Source organism: Notechis scutatus, chromosome 1 (genome assembly GCF_049901735.1).
Source record: "Notechis scutatus isolate UNSWTSFEM ecotype Mainland chromosome 1, rNotScu1.2, whole genome shotgun sequence".
Lineage (NCBI taxonomy): Eukaryota > Metazoa > Chordata > Lepidosauria > Squamata > Elapidae > Notechis > Notechis scutatus.
Window position 1 is genome coordinate 191,375,525 of NC_142009.1, and position 25,625 is coordinate 191,401,149.

At 36.6% G+C, this 25,625-nt stretch overlaps 1 protein-coding gene across 2 annotated transcripts in view; it reads left to right on the forward strand.

The window, feature by feature from the left end:
• The window catches only part of LRP2 (LDL receptor related protein 2), a 144,667-nt gene that overhangs the window by 41,998 nt on the left and 77,044 nt on the right, over positions 1-25,625 (forward strand). For both annotated transcript variants that reach the window (XM_087949765.1, XM_087949766.1), the window contains exons 11-25: positions 1,437-1,606; positions 3,819-4,042; positions 5,664-5,870; positions 6,960-7,162; positions 8,739-8,879; positions 9,893-10,096; positions 11,143-11,335; positions 13,146-13,271; positions 14,094-14,224; positions 15,522-15,659; positions 17,378-17,659; positions 18,874-19,113; positions 19,388-19,507; positions 20,166-20,282; positions 22,500-22,877. In XM_087949765.1, the coding sequence (XP_087805891.1) occupies positions 1,437-1,606; positions 3,819-4,042; positions 5,664-5,870; positions 6,960-7,162; positions 8,739-8,879; positions 9,893-10,096; positions 11,143-11,335; positions 13,146-13,271; positions 14,094-14,224; positions 15,522-15,659; positions 17,378-17,659; positions 18,874-19,113; positions 19,388-19,507; positions 20,166-20,282; positions 22,500-22,877 (2,874 nt within the window). The remainder of the gene's footprint in view (positions 1-1,436; positions 1,607-3,818; positions 4,043-5,663; positions 5,871-6,959; positions 7,163-8,738; positions 8,880-9,892; positions 10,097-11,142; positions 11,336-13,145; positions 13,272-14,093; positions 14,225-15,521; positions 15,660-17,377; positions 17,660-18,873; positions 19,114-19,387; positions 19,508-20,165; positions 20,283-22,499; positions 22,878-25,625) is intronic.

The following is a 25,625-nucleotide window of genomic DNA, read 5'->3' on the forward strand; positions in this document are numbered from 1 at the left end:
TTGTAATCTCCACCCCAATATGAGAGAGCGCATTATTAGAGGTCTGAACTCTATGATAAGGGGATCTGAAAAGGAAGAAAAAAAAATACTGGGTTAATTTGGAACCCAAATCTGAAGTTTGGACTCAAATCTTAAACTTGATTTAAAACCCCAGAATCTCCAGGTTTTCCCATTAATTGTAATTGGAAAAAACAATTTTTCTATTTTCTAGAATAGAATAGAAATCTTTATTGGACAAATGTGATTGGACACACAAGGAATTCGTCTTGGGGCAAATGGTCTCAGTGTACATAAAAGAAAAGTTACATAAGTCAAGAGTCTATTAAGATTACCTGAATGTGAGCTGCATTTGCAATGATTATTGTCTCTTATGAGAAGGTGACATTTGCTACTTTAAAAGCAAAGCATTATTATCTTCCCCCTTTAACAAGATTTGCAAATTTAATTTATATTTCTTGTCAAAATTGGAAATTTTGACAAGAGATGTTGCTTCTTCTGAGGAAAAATATGGTTAACTTTCTAGAGATTTGTATTATTTTTCAAAAACAACCAAACAAAATGTTGTTTTTGTTAGTCATATGCACCAATAGTTAATTGCCAAAAGGGAAGTAGTAAAAAAATGGCTCCTTTAAAAATTTGTTCTTCCTTTGCTTCCTTTTTAATTCATAGATATTTTCTATATCTAAGTATGAAAAAGCTTCAGTTCTGCAAAGCCCAAGGAATTATTCCCCAGATGACACTTGTGAAGGTTTCAGTCCCCAGAATAGGAGGGCATAAAATGTTTGTCTCAAACTTTTTCAACTTCATCAATTGTTCTCTTCCAAGTGTAAAACCGCTGTTTTGACTAGATGTTGTTTCTGAGTATTTTAGAAATTGTTTTAAGCTTGAAAAACGGTTTTTAGGAACAGTTCCATTCAGAAATACTCCATTTCAAGCACCAACACTTACAAAATTGTTACTACTGCATGCATGAATGTTAAAAACAATTATCACAGCTGTAATAAATTGAATCAACCATGCACTTAATCATCCATACGTATCTAATTGCCTTTTACACTGAAAATCTTGTTTTCAAAATACTGTTTTCTCTCCTCCCTTTTACATATAATGTTTTAAAGATCTTAGTGGTGTTCAGTATTGAGCTGCTTTGAGGCCGCTTTTGTGGCCCAGGTCCAACATACAGTATCTCCTTTGCTATTTAATGCTACATTTATTACAAAATAGGGAGGGCAACATTTTGGTGGCTAGAGATTACATCTGATGGCTGGGAACAGAAAAGGTATAAAAGTAAACCAAATGAATTTTTTTGCATTTCTTTAAGAACACTTTTAAAAACATTGCTTAGATTTATATTGAAGTATGTATCTTCCGTTTAAGTTGGGAATGCATACTCTTTTGAAAAATAAATGTTACAACAATGTCATCCATGTTTTCAGCTGGGGTTGCCTCTATCATTTTTTCCAATGGCCGTGATTTATTAATTGGGGACATTCATGGAAGAGGTTTTCGAACTCTGGTACAATCCCAGAATCGTGGAGTGGCTGTTGGTGTGGACTTTCATTTTCAGCTGCATAGGATATTTTGGACTGATACGGTGCAAGATAAGGTAATTTGAAACGTACAAATAGCTTTCTTGGAAGCAAAGGCATCCAAGAACTGTATGTGTGTTGATAACTTTTCATTTCTCTGAACAGATGCAGAGCCTTTCTTTATTTTCAAACAAAAATGAACTTTTGAGATGGTTCTCTTGATAATTACGACATTTCTTAGCCATGCTTTTACATGTAATATATCGAACAAAGCATGCCTTATGCTATGGCATCGTCTTGAGCAGCTCTTAATATTATTGGAAAGAGAGTCCAAAAATCTAATTAAGAGAAGTAGTACATTCTTTCCAAACTCGGTTGCAATTGCTTGAAAGTTGAAACCTGATCATTTGAAGTGTAGAAGAACTATGTTTTCTGAGAAGATAGACATAAGATATTTCTCAAGTATATTAGTATAATTGAGCTTTGGGCAACAAATATTGACAATTTATCATGCTGCAGGTCAATGTTTTCTTATTTCATTGCTTTTTTTTCATTGCCTTGCTTTTTACTGGAACAGTAACTAATAGTATAAAATATAAATATGGTTTAATTATATTTGGTAATTTTAAAGCATCAGTGATATGGATATAGAATAAGAATTGAAAGGTTTTTCTCCCCCCAAGTGCATTGAACGGCATGTTAACATCAGGTTCTTTAAAAAGCACCGTATAGGGAGGTGAAAGGATAAGTTTTTTCTGCAGTTTTCCTTGGTCCCTTGAATTATAACAGGGCTTAATGGATTTGGATTTAGATAGACATTTAGTTCAGTTAAGCTATAAGATAGTTTGCTTGTAATTGCTAATTATGCAGGAACCAGAGCGTGTGTGTGTGTGTGTGTGTGTGTGTGTGTGTATGTATGTGTGGTGTGTGTATATGAAAACATATATATATGTACGAAAACATATATATATATATATATATATGGTATTCAGCTTTGTTCGGGTATTTTCCCACGTCATTATGGTTGTGCTTTTAAAGTTAGCAGCGTTTCGGCAGAATCTCATCTGCCATCATCAGGCTTCTGTATAGTGTTCATCTTCATACAGAAGCCTGATGATGGCAGATGAGATTCTGCCAAACGCTGCTACAACTTTAAAATCACAACTACAATGACGTGGGAAAATACCGAACAAAGCTGAATGCCATACATGTAAGTACCCACGAAAACTTAAGAAAACAAATATATATATATATATATATATGGTGTTGGCTTAGTTGGAGTATTTTCCCGTCATTGTAGTTCTTTTAAAGTTGTAGCACGTTTCAGCAGAATCTCATCTGCCATGAGATGGCAGATGAGATTCTGCTGAAACGTTGCTACAACTTTAAAAGAACTACAATGACGTGGGAAAATACCCGAACCAAGCCGAACACCATACATGTAAGTACCCGCGAAAACTTAAGAAAACATATATATATACACACACACACACACACACACACACACACACATACATACATACAGAGAGAGAGAGAGAGAGAGAAAGAGGGAGAGAGAGAGAAATTATAGAGGACAACTCAGATTACTCGTTAGAAGGGGGGGAAATCTGTTCTCTTCAAAGTCAGACTCTGTTTTTAAACATTGGTTAAGAATGGAAATTATGATTAATGCCCATGCAGATGTAAAAAGTTAAAAGAGGTGAAGTCATATTGAAGAGACTGAAATATAGGTTGTCCTTAACTTACGATCACAATTGAGCCGAGAATTTATGTTGCTAAATTAGAATTTTGTTTTGTCCCACTTTACGACTTTTCTTGTGACATTTGTTAAGTGAATCACTGCAGTTGTTAAATCAGTAGCACGGTTGTTAAGTGAACATGCCCTCTTCACTGACTTTGCTTGTCAGAAGGTCGCAAAAGGGGATTGCATGAACACGGGATGCTGCAATGGTCATAAGTATGAACCCATTGCCAAGCACCTTAATTTTGATCATGTGACCAGGAGGAAAGGTGCAAAGGTCGTAACTGAAAAACGATCACAAGTCACTTTTTCAATACTGTTGTAACTTTGAACATTCACTAAATGAAATGTTGTAAGTCGAGGACTACGTGAAAATGGTTAAGAAACTGGGAACTCAATACTGCATAGGACCAACATTTTTACAATTCTTTTTATATAATAAATGCATACAGGATTTATTTTTGTTTGGACATTGTACTAATATGAAAGTGGCCCTTAGGATACATACAGTATCTTAAGTCCTAAAGCGCCATTACTTTCTTTTTCAGGTTTTTTCCGTCAACCTTGATGGGTCGGATATCTATGAAGTTTTAAATATTTCTGTTGACACACCAGAAAACCTCGCAGTAGACTGGATTAACAACAAGCTGTATGTAGTGGAGACCAGTGTCAACCGAATCGATTTGGTAAATTTGGATGGAACCAACCGGGTAACTTTAATTGCAGAAAGTTTGGGAAACCCTAGAGGAATAGCTGTTGATCCTACTGTTGGGTGAGTGGTAAGCCTGATTGAAAGATATTACCCTCTTTTGAAGAATTGTAGGCTTGCCATTTTTTCAAATGCATCATAAAATATTGCTAGGAGTTGATGGAGGAGTAGGAGTTTGGCGCACTTTACTCCCTCCTTTTTCCCTAGAAATTCTCTTCCGGACCTTATTTCATATTTCTTTTTTAAATTTTTTTGGATATTATGCAGAAAAAAGCAAAGGAAGAGCTGCAGTTCAGCTGTGTATCTCTGATGAGAATGGCAGAGAAATGCTAAGCAATAGCAATAGCACTTAGACATATATACCACTTTATGGTGCTTTACAACCCTCTCTAAGTGGTTTTACAGAGTCAGCCTATTGCCCCCAACAATCTGGGTCCTCATTTTATCCACCTTGGAAGGATGGAAGGCTGAGTCAACCTTGCGCATGGTGAGATTTGAACTGCCAAATTGCAGGCAGCCGGTAGTCAGCAGAAATAGCCTCTAACCACTGCGCCACTGAGGCTCATATGTTACGTTACAGGCACAGTATCTAGTGAAGATACTGCTATACATAGACATCTCTTATTTCTTAATTCAAAAGGTCTTTTCACAAAAGTCAAACATAAACTATGTTTTACAAGGACTGAGTCATAAGTTATGATTTATAGGTCACAATGACACCTGCTTAGCTAAAAATAGTTTGTATATAGTATTCATAAATCAAAAAGGAAATCCATGTAATTGTATGTGTTTGGGGGGCAGGGAATGGACACCTGAGTCAATAATTGTCTGTTTTCTGCAAAATAAAATAGGAAATTGGATTTATTGTCAGTCGTCTTTCATATTTTTTGAACTGGACATAAAGATAATTAGTTTCAAACTGTATAAAATATGATCTGGAATATAACTTGAAATCTCTGTAATATCTTTTTTGAGATCTCTCCAGAGTTTGCTTTTTGTAACAAATTACTTCTATCTTGTTACCTGCTTGGAGCGTTATATCTTTCATTTATTTCTTCACTGCTGATATTTGAATTTGGGATATTTATTTTCTAAACCTGGGAATTTTAAGAAGTGTTTTAGTGCCTTCTTTTTGCTTCTAAGTGTTAAATTATCTGATTTTCTATTTATTATGATTTTATTGATTTATGTGCCTCATAGAGAACTTTTAGTATAAACAACAGTCTAATATATGCAGAATATAGTTCAGTGAAATGTGAAGTGATCTGAAGCATATAAAACCTCATTGTGGATACCTCAGCAGAAAACTTTGCATGATAATGGCTGCAATTCTATATGTCAGCTAGTAAGAATTCATGAAGTGTATCTGCCAATAGGATGGTACCTTCTGCACCTACTGTAATGGATTTTTATGCATGAAAATGTAATGCCACAATAGGTGTTTCAGTCTTTAAAGTACCACAGAATTCTTCAGCTAGATTCCCACTTGATGCTAAATACTGTAGCAATTTGTTCCAGCATAGCCAAATTGTATAAACCACAGCTGGCTGGATTCACGCTAAGCCCAATCCAGACAAACTATATTTCTGCTTACTGTTTGTGTAAACCAGATCTTTGTATCATTTATCTAAAGATTGAAGGGACATTAGAACAGTTCTTATTCTCTTTTCTCTTTCTTTTACAGTTATTTGTTTTTCTCAGATTGGGATAGTCTTTCAGGTGATCCTAAAGTAGAAAGAGCCTTTATGGATGGAACAAATCGTCTGGACTTGGTTAAAACAAAATTGGGATGGCCAGCTGGGATAACTTTGGATATTATATCAAAGAGACTCTACTGGGTAGACAGCCGATATGATTATATTGAAACGGTGACCTATGATGGGCTACAGAGGTAAGACAAGATCTTAATAAGATGCAAAGCAGGTCATTTACTTTTGCTTCTATACGTTTTTTAAATAAACAAGCTGCATCAGACTAAAAAAGACTCTGTCGTGTCCCAAAGGTGCTTTTTTCAAGAGGCAACTGGACTTCTTCAGCGTCTTCAAAGAAAAACAAGAAAGTCCAGTTGCCTCTTGGAAAAAGCACCTTTGGGACAACAATGACCTGGATGACTGAGAAATCTCCACAGACATTTTGCTACTTTGTCATGAATTGCCTACTTTAAGTGCTGTTAAGACTTGTATGGGATTGAGATTTTAATTCCTATCCTTCAGCCTCTGAATTTGGTCAGAAATAATCTAATTAATGGAAGGTGGCAAGGACTCCTTGTTGCATGCACTAATCTGAGTGCCAAATAAAGGAGAAGAAGAATGCCTTTTCTATGCTGATACTAAATGGATAGCAGCAGAAAAGAACATTATCATATTGCTTACAAAGATTTGCATACTATTGATAAGAAAGGAGAAGAATTTCTGGACCTTAATACTGTCCCTACCCTAATAGGCAAGCACAGGGAAGGTCTCCCTATGGTAGGTATTGTTTCTTACATTGCATCATACTCAGTGCAATTTTTTTTTGTAGGAGAAAACCTTTAAGCCTTTTATTGCTATCTTTGTTTTCCTTTTTAATCTGCACTTTCCAAGGCCGTTTCTGGCCTTTAAGAAAAAGAATGCAAATAGGATTGCCTTTCCGCAAGATAAAATAATGTATATTGCATGAAGGCAACTTTTCCTCAAGAAAACCAGAATGAAATTCCTTTTGTTAATGTTTTTAGTTTCCCCCCCTTTTTAAAAACAGAACTGAATGTTAAACTACCCATGTTCCCCTCTGAACATTTGTTCCTTGCATCTTTGGTTACCATGATTCAAATATTTTTTTATTCCTTATTGATTTTTCTTCTTGGTTGGAGCTATCCTTTGTTTATAATTACCGTTGCTATGACCTTTACATAGTCTTTTTCATAGGAGTAAACCACGATGAAATATTTGTAGCCTGTAAACTATTACTTTCAGTATTTCTAAAAAGAATATACATTTAACAGGAAAACTGTTGCCCATGGGGGCTCACTGATTCCACATCCCTACGGAATAAGTCTTTTTGAACATTCTGTGTATTTTACTGATTGGACAAAAATGGCAGTGATGAAAGCCAATAGATTTGCAGATTCTAACCCACAAGTGATTTTTCAGTCTTCCTTGCGTCCCTACGGAGTGACAATTTATCATGCTTTCCGACAACCACATGGTAAGTCAGATGACATAGGATTACTGAAAGAGGTATTACACAGTTCTTATTGTGGCTTAACTGTTAGAAAGCACATTAAAGATAACTGTGCTGTCAATGCACTAGTGAGGCCAGAAGGGAAAATGTCAGATGCTTTTCTGATTTTTTCTTCTCTGTTGTTTCTTCTCTTCCTCTCTCCTTGATTCATACCCAGCAAATAGCTCTAACTAATGGTCTAAGACTCTAAGTGGATCCCTGCCTAGGATTTTTCAAATTAGCCCAAGGTCAGAGATATCTCTTAAGCTGCAGGTTGCCCATCCCTGCCCAGTGTAAATGCATTTACTTTTATTAATTTGTCCTCATTGAAAACAATGAGATTTCAATGACTGAATATGCTAATTTGCATTGTAAGTGATTGACAAATCAAATAAATAAATGAAAATAAATAAATTTTGGCTTCAGCAGACATTGATAATGAAACTACATTCCAAACAGAAAATAGTTCCTTGGGAAAAATTTGCATTTTTCTTCCATATATTTGAAGGATTGACATGTTTACAAAAAAACCCTCTTATGCTGAGCACAAGGATATCTTGAAAGGATGGCCAATGCTGTCAATTTGTAAAAGAGAGACAGAATGGTTAGAATTGGATTCCTATTAACTCAGTAGCCAAAGCAATGAATAAGCAACAGCTGAATGTGGAGTAATTCCCAGTCCGTACTGTCAAAATCCCAGCACCTCCACAATATACCAGTGAGAAAATCTATTTAAGCCAATAGGCTGTATTTCAGTAGTGGGATCCTACCTTAGTTGCTCTGGTTCGGTGGGTAATCGTAGGCATGTGCGCATGCCCCTAACGCGCACCCCACCCCCAACAAGCCAATCACCTGAGAGGATGAAGAAACGAAAAGCTAGGAGCGACCCTTCCACCCACTCATGTGCTTTTCAGTCTTTTATCCTCTCAGCTGATGAGCTTTTTTTCCTCCTCTCAGCTGATCTGAGGCGTTTTTTGGGTTTTTTTTACACTACCGGTTCAGTTGAACCAGTCCAAACCAGTAGCATACCACAACTGCTGTATTTACAATGAAATGAGTATGTATACAGTAACTGTACGTGGACTGGTATATATGGTTTTAATGGGAATTGCAGATACAAAATCCATTTTAACAGACTTTCAAAGGTAGCTTATAACATTTTTGGTCTATACACCCATTCCTAATTTAGCAACCAAGTTCAATTTCAGTGATCAGATCATTACGGGGAGTAATTGCTAAATGTACACATAACTGAGAGATAGAGTGATATCTTGTGAAGATCATTGATCTCATTTAGATAAAGTTCCATTGGTACGCCAATGTTACTATCACTCCAGCATGCATTGTCAGTTGCGTAAAATTTGGTTGTGAATGTACACATGGGTCAGAAAATGATTTTTTTTACCACCATTTATAATCATTGTATTTACAAATGGCCACTGACTGAAGTAGTTGCTAAATGAGAAGTGGATGTATACATGAGAAATGTCAGCAAAATTAAAAAAAACTTTGCATACATCTGACGTCATATGCTAAACTTATTAAATATATTGTCTTCCAGTAAGAAATCCTTGTGGTGTTAATAATGGTGGATGTGAACAGATTTGTGTTCTCAGTCACAGAACTGACAATGATGGTCTAGGCTATCGTTGCAAATGCATGTTGGGGTTTGACTTACACGCTGATGGACGACGCTGCATTGGTAGGTACTGCCACGGACACATGTTGCACAGAATTTCCACGTATAATCACTCATATGATATAATCAATCATATTAACTGCTTTTCTTCCTGGTTTTTGAAGAGCGTTCTATTGTCAGATGGTGATGAACTTGTCTAAACCTTTTAGAACCTTCAAACTAGTGCATGTGAATGCTCACGTTCTTTCTCAAATATAATTTTGCTTTTGAATTTGAAAGATGTCTACTCCAAATACTTGCCTCATTCATATCCTAATATCTCAGAAAGGCTAAGAAGGAGATAATAAAATCCAAGTGACCTTTAGACATGTTTTTCCTGGGATTTAATCTAATAAAGTTAGTTGATTGGTTTCAGAGGTACTTCATCGAGTAGATGAGTCAATATGTAGTAGCTAAGGTTTCATAACTGACTATATCTCTTATTTTCTATTACATTTATTTCCATTATTGAAGTTATAGTAAAGGTTATATTTAAATGCAGGTTTCACCATTACCAGCACAAAAAATAAAAAAAGACTGCTGTTTTGCTGGATCCAGAAAGGCTAGTTTAAAACAAAAACACAAAACCAAAATCTTAAAAGCTCCCCATACTAATATAATTTTGGTTCCAAATGAGAATCAACTCAGTTAGTGAAATTTCTATAAACTCACCCCTTTCACCTCTAATGTTGCTAATATAAATCCTGGGAGATTCTTGCTTGGAAGGGTTTGAATTTGATCTTGGGGCCAAAGAACCTAATAGGCACATACAGTACATTATCAGTGACCAGGTACTGAAATAATTTTCTGCACTACATGTCTTCCAGTCTCTTAGTACTTTGACTCTTCTCTATGTATTTAGTTATAATTGCCCTCTTCTTTAATTTTTAACTGATTTTCTCTTCCAGCATGGTACTTTCACATTAATAGTTGCTTTTTGTAGTTTTATAATTTTCCTGTTTTTAAGACAGGTAAAAAAAAAAACAATTTTAAGTTTGCTGCAATCTTAAAATAAACTCTTTTTTTCTCTCTCACAGCTGTGCAGCAGTTTCTGCTCTTTTCCTCCCAGTTCTCCGTGCGTGGAATCCCATTCAATCTTTCCACTCAGGAAGATGTAATAATTCCTGTATCAGGAAGTTCTTCTTACTTTGTTGGAATTGACTTTTGTGCCCAAGAGGACACTATATTTTATTCAGACACCACTAAAGATATAATCTATAAACAAAAAATTGATGGCACAGGTAATATTTCCTTCTCTTGAAAAAAAACCAGAATAAATAACAATGTCATTATATTTCACAACAGTTGAAAATCCATTTCTATATTAAATCCATGGTTTGGCTGATCTTGTTTTAAAAATGGGTTTGCTGATTACGTTACGTTTGCACATCACACAATGTTATGTTCTCGTCATCCTTATTTGGGTCCATATGCGTCACTAAAATGTAAGCCAGGATTTACAATTTATAGTGGCTGATTTTATACATCATGCTAAGAGGCAAGCAGAGCATTTGTGGTTGGCATATTCTGTGCATCAGTGTGTGCAAAAGTTCCATGAAGGAATAACATTGAGAATAGCAGGGCTGTCAAACTCCTGGCCCATGGGCTGGATGTGTCACACACTGGCCATGCCCAGTTTCGCGAAGGGGGAAAAAAGTCCCGATATATCACATGATGCTACCATGATGTGAATTTGACGCCCCTGGAGTATAGGGTTGGTCCATAGGAGTTGGAAAATAAGTATGTTATGTATGTTCGCCATTTATAAAGTAAGAAATGCAGGATAAAAATCTAATAAATAAATAGACCAGGATATCCTTCCTGTTCTAGAAGTTTTACTTTCTAAAACCATTGGGTCACATTTGTAATGACTATATAGGAAAAAAAATGGAAAAGTTCTAGCATTCCACAGACTGTTTCACTCTCTGAACCATAAGTTAAAGCCACTGAGTTGAATCGATGTTGAACAAGATTGGGAAAAGGGGGAAAGGGAGAATGAAGTGATTTATCAAGGCAGTTTTGAAAAGTGTGTCCTTTTAGGTATGCTGTTTATAATTGGAATCTGCCTTATAGGGAACTCTATTATTGACCTCTCCAGTCTGTTTAATCTGCTGGTTGCAATTCTCTGTGATTTAATGCTAAACTCATCCTAAACTTTGCTGTAGAGAAAGCTGTTTCATTGAGATATAGTGCTTATAATTTATTATATTAAATTTGACCTTAAAAATGAAAGTGTGGAAGCCACACTCCTTCCAGTTTTGGTACATTGCTCTTTCCTAAATATCAGGTAGGGAAATCCTTGCAGCCAACAGAGTGGAAGGAGTTGAAGATTTGGCTTTTGACTGGATCTCAAAGAATATCTACTGGACAGACTCTCGATATCGGAGTATTAGCGTTATGAAGCTGGCTGATAAATCAAGACGAGCTATTCTTCAAAATCTGAATAATCCTCGATCAATTGTAGTTCATCCAGTTATTGGGTGAGTCAAAATCAAATATAGTGTTCAAAAATACAACACAATACAGACTTCCTGTTATATTATCTCTTCTGAATGAAGGTGACTAAACATTTAGCTGAAACTTCCCATTCAAAACCTCACTGTCTGAGAAATGTTTCTACTTAATGCATTGGTTTTGTTTTTTTTAAAATGCGGGCTGTTAAAGTGAATATTCAAACACATTATTTTCTCCCACTGAATTCTGTAGGACAGAAAAATGCAGCTTTTCATGGGCCCAAGAAAAAGCAAAAACAGAGTTGGTCTGGACAAAAGCTATATCTGATTTAATATGGAATTAAAGTGCAGTTAATGTGACTATTTCCCATTGGTTTAGGAATACTCCTTTCAGTTATTTTCATGTATGCACTTTGGAAGCAACAAATGGGAGGCTATGAGAACCACGTTCAATGGTTTTGATGAAACCATTAGGTGGTGCATAGATGGTGTATCTTTGAGGGTTCTCATGACTCATTTTCCAGCAGGTTCTGTCAGATGATATTTTAGAACCTGTCAGTTGGCTTCTGTTTGCTGCCGTGTGTTTTCTTGAAAACTTGAAAATTCTGAATTTTCTTGCAAATTCTGTGTTTTCTGGACCTTCCTTAACATTCAAGCTCAAGAGCCTCTCTTCTCCCTTCTTAAAAACCCTTCTTCTGTTTATGCTCCTCCCTATCCCTCATCACCTGTTCTTCTGGCACCAGTTCCATAATCCAGCGCAAAACACTAAGTGGTACAAAATCAGCACAAAAGGGGCCATTCAGCAACTTTATCTGTAAAAACCAAGACATGTTTGTTCTGTGGTTTTCTTCCCCAGGCTGCAAAATAGCTTATTGCTTCAAAAGAAGTGCTGTTATCGTTGCCTTGTTATCAGCATGAATAGTTCCTACAGAAGAATATGAGTGTGCATTTCACTTACCTAAGCTCTAAGGCACAGTTTTGAGAGTGATTTCAGAAAGCAAAATCTCTTCAGGTTTTATTCTCATTGGTTGGGCAGGCAGATTTCATGAGAAACTTACCGCCTCCTAATGTTAGTTACTCGGGGAAATTTTTCTCTCATTCTCGGTTAGAAGACAGGGTTTTTTTTTTAATTGAAAGGGATTTTCTTTTTCTTTCTCCCTCTTTTCTGCTCTTCTTTCTCAGAAGGGAGTGTAAATCAGTCCAACCAAAGACTGTTTACGTTTGCTAATTAATGGATGGGGGAGGGATATTCAAACTCATAGCAATAAGTGGAATTTGCTTAATCAATAGCAAAAATATTAGAAGTAACTCTGAAGAGATGTTTCAGGACTTTTTAAAGTGTATCAATGCGTGAATATGGTTTGTGTGTTCAGTAAGATTGCAATTACTTATTAAGTAACGTTTCAGTTACATTTTAATAATTATAACCATAGACGTAAGGACAAAATAATGTCTTGCGTGGGAACTTAAATATAAAACATACAAGCCAATTTAAAATATTTGTTAAGTGTCTAAAACAGGGGTGTCAAACTGGCAGTCCAATGCGCAGGCCACGCCCACCCCAGCTCTACGAATGGGAAAAGCATTGCAAACTGTCACGTGACAGCAACGTGATGCTACAAGTTTGACACCCGTGGTCTAAACTGTGTCCTATAAAAAAGCTGAATGTAAAGAAGCTGTGCAAGCAAAGCTAAAATATAAAAGGTGCTAGGCGATAGCTTTTGTTTTAGGGAATTGGGCATATATATCAAAAAACTTTATTTATATTTTTTGCAAGAAGAATACCAATATTTGCAGTATTATCTGCAATTCTAATGCATTTCCCTTTCTCTTTCAGATACATATTTTGGACAGATTGGTTCCGCCCTGCTAAGATCATGAGAGCCTGGAGTGATGGCTCCCATGCCTCACCAATTGTAAACACGACACTAGGATGGCCTAATGGCTTAGCTATTGATTGGAGGTTCGGAAAAAAAAAATCAATTAAGCCTTTTTTGAGGAGATGTTCAATACCTGGACACTACAAATAGCAAATACAATTAGATTGTTATAGTTCTGTTTGAAGGCAGCCAATTATTTTTGTGTAGAACTGAAAAACTTAAAACGAGCAGGGAAAAATTTCCAAAACCCAATACCGCACAATCAGGTTATACTTTAATTTAGCCCAGTTTTTTTTAAAAAGGGGGGGGGGGGGACATTTTAAATCAAGCTGATTGTAAAAAGCACGTTGCTGATCCAAAAATGTAATCTTGGGGCATAATTGTCTATTCCAATTTTCTTGCCTCTACAGAAATCATGCTAATCTGCTCAGTGGTGGGATTCAAATTTTTTTTGCTACCGGTTCTGTGGGCGTGGCTTGGTGGGCATGGCAGGGGACGGATACTGTAAAATCTCCAGTCAGAGGTGGTATTTGCCGGTTCTCCGAACTACTCAAAATTTCTGCTACCGGTTCTCCAGAACCGGTCAGAACCTGCTGAATACTACCTCTGAATCTGCTCCCTGTATGGGTGTACTTCTCAGAAAAAAAATCCTTTAAACAAACAAATCAAAAAACCCCCAGACTTTTCCAAACCAGCTAACTTGGCTACTAGAGAGCTAGCTGTTGGAGAATAGAAAACAATGGTTTATGAAGAACATTTAATGCAATCTGGTTTCCGACCTTTTTTTTAACCTTCTTTAAGATTAACAAAGATTGGCTGGGAATGAATTTGGTGCATTTTTAATCCTAGACCAATTTGGTGAGACGTGTGGATGACATTTCAATAAATATTATCTTTTCTTCCAGTTCCTTAAGGCTTTATTGGGTGGATGCCTTCTTTGATAAAATTGAGTACAGTACTTTTGATGGGTTAAATAGAAGGTCACTTGAACGCATTAGTCAGATGACACATCCATTTGGTCTCACTATCTTTGGAGGTGAGTATGACATGAAAATAGGAAAACTCAGACACTTTCCAATTCTCATTTTTTTTCACTACACAACAGTTTTCATGAGACTATAAATTGCAATACTTTAAAGATCGGGTTCATTATTATCCGTACAAGGAGCAGTTGGAATTGATATGGAAGATATACATGCAAATATTTATTATATCATTTTTACTAGAAAAAACAAACTATATATGGAATTTTTTTAACATATAACCTTCTGTAATGTATATTAATATACATGATTGCCCACTGATATAAGCAATCCTTCGGTAGGTAGACAGACAGACAAATAGACAGACAGATTCTTAAATGTATACTCTTTAAAATGCAATTTCCTTAAAAACATGCAGTTTAGGACAGATATTAGGAAAGTTCATAAATTATGTGTCTGTTTTGGGCCATTGTTTGATGCATCATGTCTGTTGAGGTAATTCCCCGTTAGGAGAATGAGCGCATACAGGGAGACGTATTTGAGAGAAGTGTTTGAATAATACACACACAGTACACAGATACACTGTACAGTAAATGTAGGTTTTTAGTTCCAGAAAGGTTTAAGCAAAGTCCAAATAAGCAATCCAAAGTCATTTACAAGTAAATCAGTCAGTTTTCAATCCAGGGATAATCCAAATATCAAAGTCCAGTGTCAAAAACAGTTCAGTAACAGACTTACATTAAATCCAGTAATATCAGTCAATTAGAAGAAATGGAGCAACGACAATACTTTCCAACAGAAGGAAACAGAGATACACTCACATTCTCTTCTGAGACTCAGACTAAGACTAAAACAACCCAGGTTTCTGGCTCCATCTTATGGCCGTTTGAGAAACCACACCCAACTACAGTTTTGCATTTTCTTAAAGATACAGTTTTAAAATGTTTATCCTGGTTTATATATTTCTAACCCAAATAGCTGTTAGGTGACTCATATTCCTAACAATGTCCTTTCACTGAAAAAAGATCACCAAATTTCTTTTACATCTCTAGTAAAGAGTACTTTCAAGTCTTCAATTCCTTGTGAAACTAATGGGAAACCAACTAATGTCTAACTCTCTTCTCATATGCCAAAGTAGGATAACATTGGGTAAAAAAATCCCATTTCTAGGGTGATATAATATTCCTATTTTTCCACTGCAGTCCATGTGGCTGAAAAAAAAACAGTCTAAAGGAAAATGACTGTGGCCATGCAGAAGTTGGTTATTCCTAGTTTTCCTTCCTTAAACAAATGGATACTTCTGTCCTTCAAGCAGAATAATAATATTTTTTTGTTTTGTTGGGGTTGCAGGTTATGCATACTTTACAGATTGGAGACTTGGTGGAATAGTTCGAGTTCGAAAGTCTGATGGGGGAGAAATGGTTGTTATCAGGAGAGGAATCAGTAACATAATGCACGTGAAAGCATACAATGCTCACTCTCAAATAGGTAGGCTTATTTGTCACACAGAATAAGTATATATGAATAAATCTGTATCTATAAAATTGCAGGTAGTCCTCGACTTACAAATATGGAGCCCAAAATTTATGTTGTTAAGTGAGACATTTGTTAAGTGAGTTTTGCCCCATTTCATTTTGTGACCTTTCTTGCCACAGTTGTTAAGTGAATCACTGCAGTTGATAAGTTAGTAACCAAGTTGTGAAGTGAATCTGGCTTCCCCATTGACTTTGCTTATCAGGTCACAAAAAGTGATCATATGACCTGGGGACTCAGCAATAGTCATAAATATGAACCAGGTGCCAAGCATTTGAATTTTGGGGATGCTGCAAAGGTCATAACTGTAAAAAACAGTCCTAAGTCACTATTTTCAGTGTCGTAATTTTCAACGGTCACTAAATGAAACTGTTGTAAATTGAGGACTACCTGTATCCTTTTTGATAACATGATTGCATATTAAAGTTTGCAGAATTATGTTCAGTTTTGGTTAAGGTTTTTAAACAGGTCAAGAATTATGTGTTCTTAATTCTGAGACAGTCAACTTTGCTACATTTTAATCTAGTGTGTAAGTCTTTGTATTTATTGCACACTGATAGAACTATTAATAAAGCAAAAAATCTTATTCAATGATGATTCTATCCAATTTAGTACAGATGTTACTGCTCAAAACAGAACTAAATAAAGGCTAATATAGGGGACTGAAACAGAATGCCACTTCTTGTTTTTTTTAATTATTGGAAAAATGATATGAATTCTGAAGGTTAATAGTGTTACTTTTTCTTGCTTCTAGGATCTTATAATCCTCTAGAATCTAGAAGCAGAAAAAGCTGAATTTGATTTTATTCTAGCCACTACAGTCACATCTTTAAGCATGAATAAATTATTGATTCCACAAAAAGCCGAATAATGAATTTCTGCTTTAATTTTTTAACACCAGTAATTTAAATGGTAGAGAGTAAAATAATGTAATGATCCAATAGAAAGTCTGACTATGTGTGGTGAAACTTTCTCTCCAATTAAAGTACACAATGCTACATCAGCGTGTGTAGCATGGCCTCCTTAAGAATGTATATCAACCTCTATTTGAAAAAAGTGAACCTCAAAGGCCTTTAATTTTGGTTGCGCTATACTTTCATTTCCTCCCCCCATACCCTGCTTGCTTTCTTCTCCAGTAAGAAATGAATGAATGAAAGAAGTTATGTATGTTTATATTAGGGCTGTCTTAATGCATGGGCCTGATGAGCACTTGACCATGGGCCCTACAAGCACAGGGGCCCCATACTAATTTGTGTATGTTAACCCTTCAACGCACCTTGTATCATATAAATACAGCAACTGTATGGCTTACTGAGTATGATTGGGTTTTTCAAGCCTTGTGTATTGTTCCAATGTTTATCATGTTGATTAGTTGTTGCTGGACAGCATGTTTTTAATGTTTCAACACCAATTTTGTTGGAAGTGCCAACAAAATAAATATATGTTTAATTTTATCGACCATTTACTTTTTTATTCCTGTGAGTAGTTGTCATAGGGGTACACTGCTTTGCCCAGGGCCCATAATGCTGTTAGGACGGCCCTGGTATGTATGTATGTATGTTGAGGAGGGGGCTGGGGGATATGTGTGTATGCAGCTGAAATAATCCATAACAAATAAATTGTAATTCTGATCTTTCACATTTGGATATTTATTTTTCATGGTATTTTTGAAGGCTCCAACTACTGCAACAGAGCAACGAATCCTAATGGGGACTGCAGCCATTTCTGTTTCCCAGTTCCCAATTTTCAGAGGGTTTGTGGCTGCCCTTATGGAATGAAGCTGAGTTCCAATCAGATCACCTGTGTGGAAGATCCATCCAACGAGCCCCCCACTTTACAATGTGGTTCTTACTCTTTTTCTTGTGGCAACGGCCGATGCGTTCCCAGGTTCTATCGGTGTGATGGTGTGGATGACTGCCATGACAATACTGATGAACAAAACTGTGGATCCTTAAGTAAGTGTTGCTTACAGATCCAAAAATGATATTGTTCAAAAATGTGATGAGTATCCATGTCTGAAAAGCATTGATATTCTTGAATACATAAACAAATGACGAAAACAATAGTTTATCAAATGCCCACCTTCTGACATCGTGATGTTGAGAATTATAAGAATTATAAGAGTGCAAAGATGAAAAATTATGACAGATCTCATTCATGAGTAGGATATATTGAGTCGTGGTGACACAGTGGTTAGAATGCAGTACTGCAGACTACTTCTGCTGACAGCCAGCTGCCTGCAATTTGGCAGTTCAAATCTCACCAGGCTCAAGATTGACTCAGCCTTCCATCCTTCTCAGGTGGGTAAAATGAGGGCCCAGATTGTTGGGGGCCATATGCTGACTCTGTAAACCACTTAGAGAGGGCTGTAAAGCACTGTGAAGAGGTATATAAGTCTTAAGTGGTATTGCAATTTAAATATTTTGTTTCTAATTGTCTCTATTGTCTTCTTAATGGGCTGGGCTTGAGTTTATGAACAGAGATTAATGCCCTGTGGACATTTCTCAGTGATTTCACATTTTAAAACTACTGTATTTTTACTGAACAAAATTTTAGCTTGATGTTACTTACACCAAACATTTCTATCTTGCATTTCCTCAAGTTTGTGCTATAAATTCTAAGTATTAGTCCATAGGCTTTAAAGGGCATAATTATTTGAAATATTTCTGAAATTCAAGTTTCTTCCAGAACAGACACCTGCCTATTATATGTTCAGCAAAATTTTATGGATTCTAGATTTTTTTCTCTCATGATGTTACCAGTATTTAATAATAATAATAATAATAATAATAATAATAATAATAATAATAATAATAATAATAATAATAATAATAATAATACCAGTTTTATACATTTTAATGCATATTTTGAATGCCTTTGCATGCCAGGGATGTGTTTCATCACAAAAGTTGTACATTACAAAGTGATGCACACATAGATAATCCTGGTAATTTTGGGCAACACCATGATTCATAGATATTTATAATCTCTACGTTAAAATTTGCACTGAGTTTATGAAGTGGTCCTCATATAATCCAGGGAGATTTAATGGGTTGTTTTTCTTCTTTTATAATGGTGGAAACAATCATTGGTAGTTATTAGTCTGTTTGAAAGTCATAGCACATTGTAGAAAGCTCTCCATACTCATTTACTTATTTTTTTTGTTCAGATAATTCTTGTGCTACATCAGCCTTCACCTGTAGAAATGGCCAGTGCATTCCCTCCCGGTGGCGATGTGATAAGCATAATGACTGCCTGGACAATAGTGATGAACTTCATTGCCCTACACAGGGCTCAACAACATGTCCCACAAGCTTGTTCACTTGTGATAACAGCAAATGCATTCCCAAACTCTGGCTTTGTGATACTGATAATGATTGTGGTGACGGGTCGGATGAAAAGAACTGCAGTAAGTATAAGAAAGAGGTGGACTCCATAAGCTGTATCCAGGTGGTTGTGCTTGTATTGTACGTCTCAGAATTCTTAGCAATACAGCCTATGGCCAGGGCTTTTAGGAGCTGTGGGTCTTAAACAAGTTGGAGGGCACAGTTTTTCTAATTTTTCTCTAGACCATTTGGAAAAAAAGTGATATTTTGTGTATATGTTTGTGGGTATTTGTGAGTGCATGTATGAAAGACATTGTATTAAATTGGACCTTTTTGTTAATAATAATGTGTTTATAGCCTTCACAGATGCATGTGAATTCGGTCAGTTTCAGTGTCCTGATCACAGGTGCATTGATCCGTCTTATGTTTGTGATGGAGATCAGGACTGCATGGATGGAGCAGATGAACATGATTGCAGTTAAGTATCAGATCGATCGTATTCTATGTTTTCAAGTTATGCTGATTCAATGTTATCAGTGTAAACAATAAACTTATAAGAACTTAGCAGATAAAACTAAATGCTATAAGAACAAATAGTTCAGACATTGAGAGTTTCCCCATGCTGTCTTCCCTTGACCCTGCGGTGTTTAGATAGTCTGCAATAAGACAATAAACCATGGCTTTTATTGTTGCTGCATTCCTTTACTCTCCAAAGTCAGAAAATTTATTGTCTCCTGTTTGATGTCAAAAAGATTGAAAGGCAATGCTCAGAATTTTCCTAATTTTTCCAGTGCACCTGAAACTGGATAAGGGTATAGTATAGACCATTTCCTTCCAGTCTCCAGTCTAGTTAAAAGATTTTGGGATCATTAGGTGCTGCAAAGATAAAGTTTGTACATTGTACGGTTGGATTGCTTTGACACGGTAATGAAATTATACTCAGAATTCTTCACTATGTGTGAGAGCTCTTTTGAAGCTCTTGAACTTCAGATGCAGTGATCCAACTGTGTAGCTTCTTCCTTTGGATACAAAGAAAGAAATTTCTTTGTACTGTTTTCTATCGCATTCTCATTCTGTAGTATGACTAATAGCAACTTGCTTAAAATTCTTATGGTCCTTTTCTATTTTACTGTAGTCTACAACTGTAGTTCCACTGAGTTTAAGTGCGCAAGTGGGAACCAGTGTATTAGAAACTATTACCGGTGCGATGGTGTTTTTGACTGCAGTGATCATTCTGATGAGGCTGGTTGTCGTAAGTATAAAGAAATCCATTTCCGTATTATTAATGAAGTGAACTTTATGAAAAAGGCTTGGAAACAACTGCTCCAGCCAAGAAGAAATAGTGGCAATACCTGATATTTATGCACCATAATGTAATCTTCTTAGTGACAACATGACATGGGATTAGTGGTTATGCATCTTCTGGGAAATATATTTATACTTTTAGAAACAAGTATAATAACGCCTTATGAGAATTTTTCCCATCCATTGAAATGGCATGCACAGTAGATTCTAAGTTTAAAAATAAAGATTAACTCCACTGAAAATAATGCCAATAGTAGAAAAGAGTAAATAACAATAGTTCATTATGACAAAGTGTTGGTAGTATAATTATTATTTCAATATACTTAATACTCATATTCTGCCTGTGTGCATTTTAATATATGCAGGCATTTCTTTCTTAAAACTGTAGTAAAATATTAGGTTACATTTCCCCCCCAAATTATGATATCTCTTGCTGCATATTGCAACCATAAAAATGTTTTCAAGTAGAAATATCCTCCCTCTGAAGAATACCCTTCTGCATATGAATTTAAAAAGAAAAATCAGTAATTCATATCAGAAATAGCAATAGCCCTTAGATTAATATGCCACTTCATAGTGCTTTACAGCCCTCTCTAAGCGGTTTACAGTGTCAGCATATTGCCTCCAACAGATAATTAATGATCAAGTGCCATTCAAAACGTATTGCCCAGTAATTAAAGTCTTTTGGATATTGATTTCAGAATGCAGGTATGGTACATACACATACATGCACACACAACAAGAGAGAGACAGAGACAGAGACAGAGAACAGAGACAGAGACAGAGAGAGAGAGAGAGAGACAGAGACAGAGAGAGACAGATGACCTGCAAGCAACACACACACACACACACACACACACACACACACACACGAGGGAGAGAGAGAGACAGAGACAGAGACAGAGACCAAGACAGAGAGAGAGAGAGACAGAGAGACACAGAGAGACAGAGACAGAGAGAGAGACACACAGAGAGACAGAGACAGAGAGACAGAGAGAGAGAGACACAGAGAGACAGGCATTAAAATTTGCCTCTTTCTCCTGAAACCTCTTTGTATACTCTTGACATCTGTTCAAAAGGGTTGAAAGATCCTTTTGATCCTATGTAAGGGGCAGACACTTGGGAGAGGAAAAGTCAGAAAGTATCTTCAGTGAGTGGCAGATATTCTTATCCACTTGGATGCAGCCCTATACTATACCATGGAATGACTAAACCATTCAGTAAATTACTGGGTAAGTTTTATATTTAAAAAAAATAGAGTTTAGTTCTTTGAATACTGTTAGGGATATACACCCTAGCAGAATGTGCAACGGCAGTCAGGCAGGCAGGCAGAATATGTGAGATAAACGTTGTTGTAGTTTACACTCAGTAAAACAGATACACTGTGCCAGTTAAATAGTTTTTATTCCAGTAAGAGTTATAGCATAGTGAAACAGTCCATATATCATACACTTAGTTCAGTCCGTCCGGGGATTATTCATTTGCAAAGTCCAGTGTCGAAAAAGAGGTCAGTAAACTTACAAGTAATCAGTCCAGTAATATATCTCTTTTTGCAGTAGAGATATGAAGAAAATCAAACCTCTTTTCTTCGTTCAGCAATAGCAGGGAAAACACGCAGTTATCACCATCAATCCATCATTGTCAGCAATCCAGTAAAAGCCAGCAAACAGTGAGCTCTCTTGCTCCCTCTTATGGTGATTTTACAACCGCACCCAAAATACATGTTTTACAGTTAAAGTGATACACACAATTAAACTCACTAACATAGTTTATATATATTATTTTACCCAAACTAAGTTAGGTAACCATGTTATTCCTAACAAATACAAAGATTTTCTAAATGCTATTTTGTTGAAATTGAACCCACCCCCACACATAATATTTGCTTTACCACATGTACAAATAGGCCTTGCTGTTAATACTTCCAGGTAAAATTTGTTGTTTGCTTTTTGCCTTGATGGGATCAACTTGTTGTTTGCTTTTTGCCTTGATGGGATCAACAGGAAGATTACTTTGTTAGCAGTATCGCTTTGGCGCTTCTTAAAGATCAAGACTTATATTTATTCCTGATTGTCTGGTTACCCTTTGACTTGTTTGCTGAGGAAGAAGGGTGGTTGACTAATAACAATCAGAATAATCTCTGCATCCTTAATGTGACTTCCAGCTACAAGACCTCCTGGGATGTGCCACCAGACTGAATTCCAGTGTCAATCAGATGGCAACTGTATCCCAGCCAGCTGGGAATGTGATGGTCACCCAGATTGCGTGGATGGCTCTGATGAACATCACAGGTGTCCACCTAGGACCTGTCCTCCTTCTTTTTTCCGCTGTGATAATGGAAACTGCATCTTCCAAGCTTGGGTCTGTGATGGTGACAATGATTGCCGGGATAGGAGTGATGAGAGGGACTGTCCAACCCAGCCTTTCCGATGCCCCAGCTGGCAGTGGCAATGCCCAGGTCACAGTATATGTGTAAATCTCAGCAAAGTATGTGACAATCTTGCTGATTGCCCTAATGGAGCTGATGAATCACCCCTGTGCAGTAAGTATATATTTTTTAATGTACAGTTCAAAGGAAGTCTTCAAAACCTATCTGACAAAGTCACTTAAATATCATTGCTTCACTCATAGGTTCCTGGTAAACATGCAAAAAGAAAACTATATCATACAGAGTTCTGACTTCTCAGAGGAAGGCCAGGATTATGATTATTAAAATATGTTTCATGAGGCCATTCCTCATTTTTATTCTCCCACTAAATGCATGAGGTAGGGGGAGCTGAGAGAAAGGGACTGGCCCAAAGGACCTGCTGAATTGTATAGTTGGACTTGAATCCAAATTTCCCTGGTTATAGCCCAACGATTTTCATGACTACATCAAATTGAAATAAAAAAATATTGCATATAGTTTTCTCATTGCTGGAAATAGCATTATTTTTAGATAGTAGCTATTTTGGATTGCGTGTTAAGTTGCTAACAGGCTGCAAATGTGAACACCTATGTTTGAGTATGCTTTTTTTGAATGTGGTTTTTACTTAGATAACTTTAAACTTTGATATGTTTCACTTCAGGCTTTACTGTTCCTTTTGTTTAAAAACATGCTATGTTTATAATTTAAGATTGGGACTTAATCAGTAGTTGCTTTTAATTTAAATCAAATTTAAACCAATCTTTAATATTTCTTTTAATATTTCTAACTTTTATCTGATTTTAATCTCAAAATTTGCAAGTGGCAGCAGTAGTGTTGGTATTGATTACTGACAATGTTGATTTAAAATTAATTCTAACTTCTTTCTTTCTTTCCTTCCTTTTTCTAATCAATCAATGCACAATCTCAGATGAGCCTCAGCCAGGTATGACACTAAATCATATTAGATTCACAGCTTAATAGATTCAGACTACATGTGTTAAATGAACGATTGTTTTCAAAAAACATTTGTTATGATTGAGATTTCAGAGTAGATATTTGAGTGTAAGAACTCTACTAGAGCAGAGTAACAGATCACCAAAGCAAGCTGTTTTTGTGTCTTCCTTGACCTATTAGATGCCCTTAAGAAACCCTCAAGCAAGAGATGAGTATAGTAAAATGGTTTACTTGTGTTCCCCGTTTTCTGACTATTATTTATGAGGTGGTTCTTTCAGTGGGAAAGGACTCATTTCTTGATCAGCCATAATCTTGTTAACTCAGCCAATCACCTTTTCAGATTCAGAGTCAACTCATTGTCCTTGTATGTGACATTCTTTGGCATCTCTTAACCAAATGTAATTCCTTTTTTAAAGCACAGTTATTTATTAAGAAGAATGGGATGGCTTTCCAAGAATTTCAGCAACTGAATCATTTCCCATCTGCAACCAATAAATTCCAACGTTCATTAGGATGGAATTTTCCTTATTTTCTTCAATTGCTATTCTGTGAACCATTTGTTTGTCTTGCTGCTCTTGATGAAGGAGCTTGCATAGGATCATTTGTTAAACCACATCTTGAAATCTTATCAGTCTGGGAGCCAAACGTGATTATGATCTGGAGATCTTCTTCTTCCTAGCGTATTCCCGCAGATGCAGGGTCTGCGTTTCGGATCATTGAACACCACTTTGCATGGTCAGCTGTTTCTTGCCATCTCTGTTTGGGATGCCTGCGAGGCTGCCGGCCATTGTCTTCTAGTTGGTAGGCAGTCTTGGCCAGAGTGGAAGGTGCTGTTCTCTGGACATTTCCACACCAGTGGAGTTGACCTTCTCTCATCTTCTCTGTAATTGGTGCCACACCAAAGTGCTGTCAAATGGCGATGTGGTCAAGAAGGGAGATGCTCGATATCCAACAGAGCATTTGCATTTCCATGGCATGGAAATAGCTTTCAGTCCCTGTTTTTTTGCTGCCCAGCATTCAGTGCTATACAGTGCAACAGGGCGGATAATTATCTTGTAAATCTTAGATTTAATCATTTAACTATGATCCGGAGATGCTTCTAAAATTTTAAATTTAATTCTATGCATACATAGGAAACCAGTTGTTTCATTCCAGATGTAGCTTGTTCTCATATTCCAAGCACCCCAATATTTGGAGGAAGGGGGAGGGGAGACCTTCTTTTCATTTAGGAGGCATCCCAGTATTAATTAATGAATAGGCTTTGCAGGGCTGTGGTTTTGAAGGCCTGTAAAAAATATGGCCCCCAACTGTAAAAACGTTGCCTTCTCCTGAAAGAAAGAGTAGTCAGTTAACATTGCAGGTCTGATAAGGACAGCTTCAATCAAATCTGTCACTTAGAAGCCTCAAGCCAACTTTCTGTCCCCAAACTGACAAGACTTAACTATGAAACTAGACAGATTCTGTGTTGGAAGGAGATATCTCCTCCCTCTTCAAGCTCAAATCCTGAACTCCTCAGGTCATTTTGCAGAGTGTAATGGCCTTAATCCATGGGTGCCCAGATATGCAGTGATATGGCCCATGGCTTCTGTTAAACTCTACATGCCATTTTCTTGTTTAAATTTAAATTGTTCTAAGTAAATGAGAAAACAGAGTGCTATTGAAAGTCGATGTCTATAGAGGTGTTCTCAGTCATCAAGGTCAGGGGTCGCCAACCTTTTGGACCTCAGGGACCACCAAACTCATACTTTTAAGTCCCGAGGACCACTAATATGATTTTTTTTAAAAAAAGATAGTGTATTTAATATAAATTTCCTCACAACATCTTCACGTGAGGGCATCGCTGGCATCCACTTCCTGTGGCTCAGGAGGTCCACGCTCTTCCCGCTGCTGCTCGGCCTCCTCGATGCGCTGAGGCAGGAGGCAGCAGCC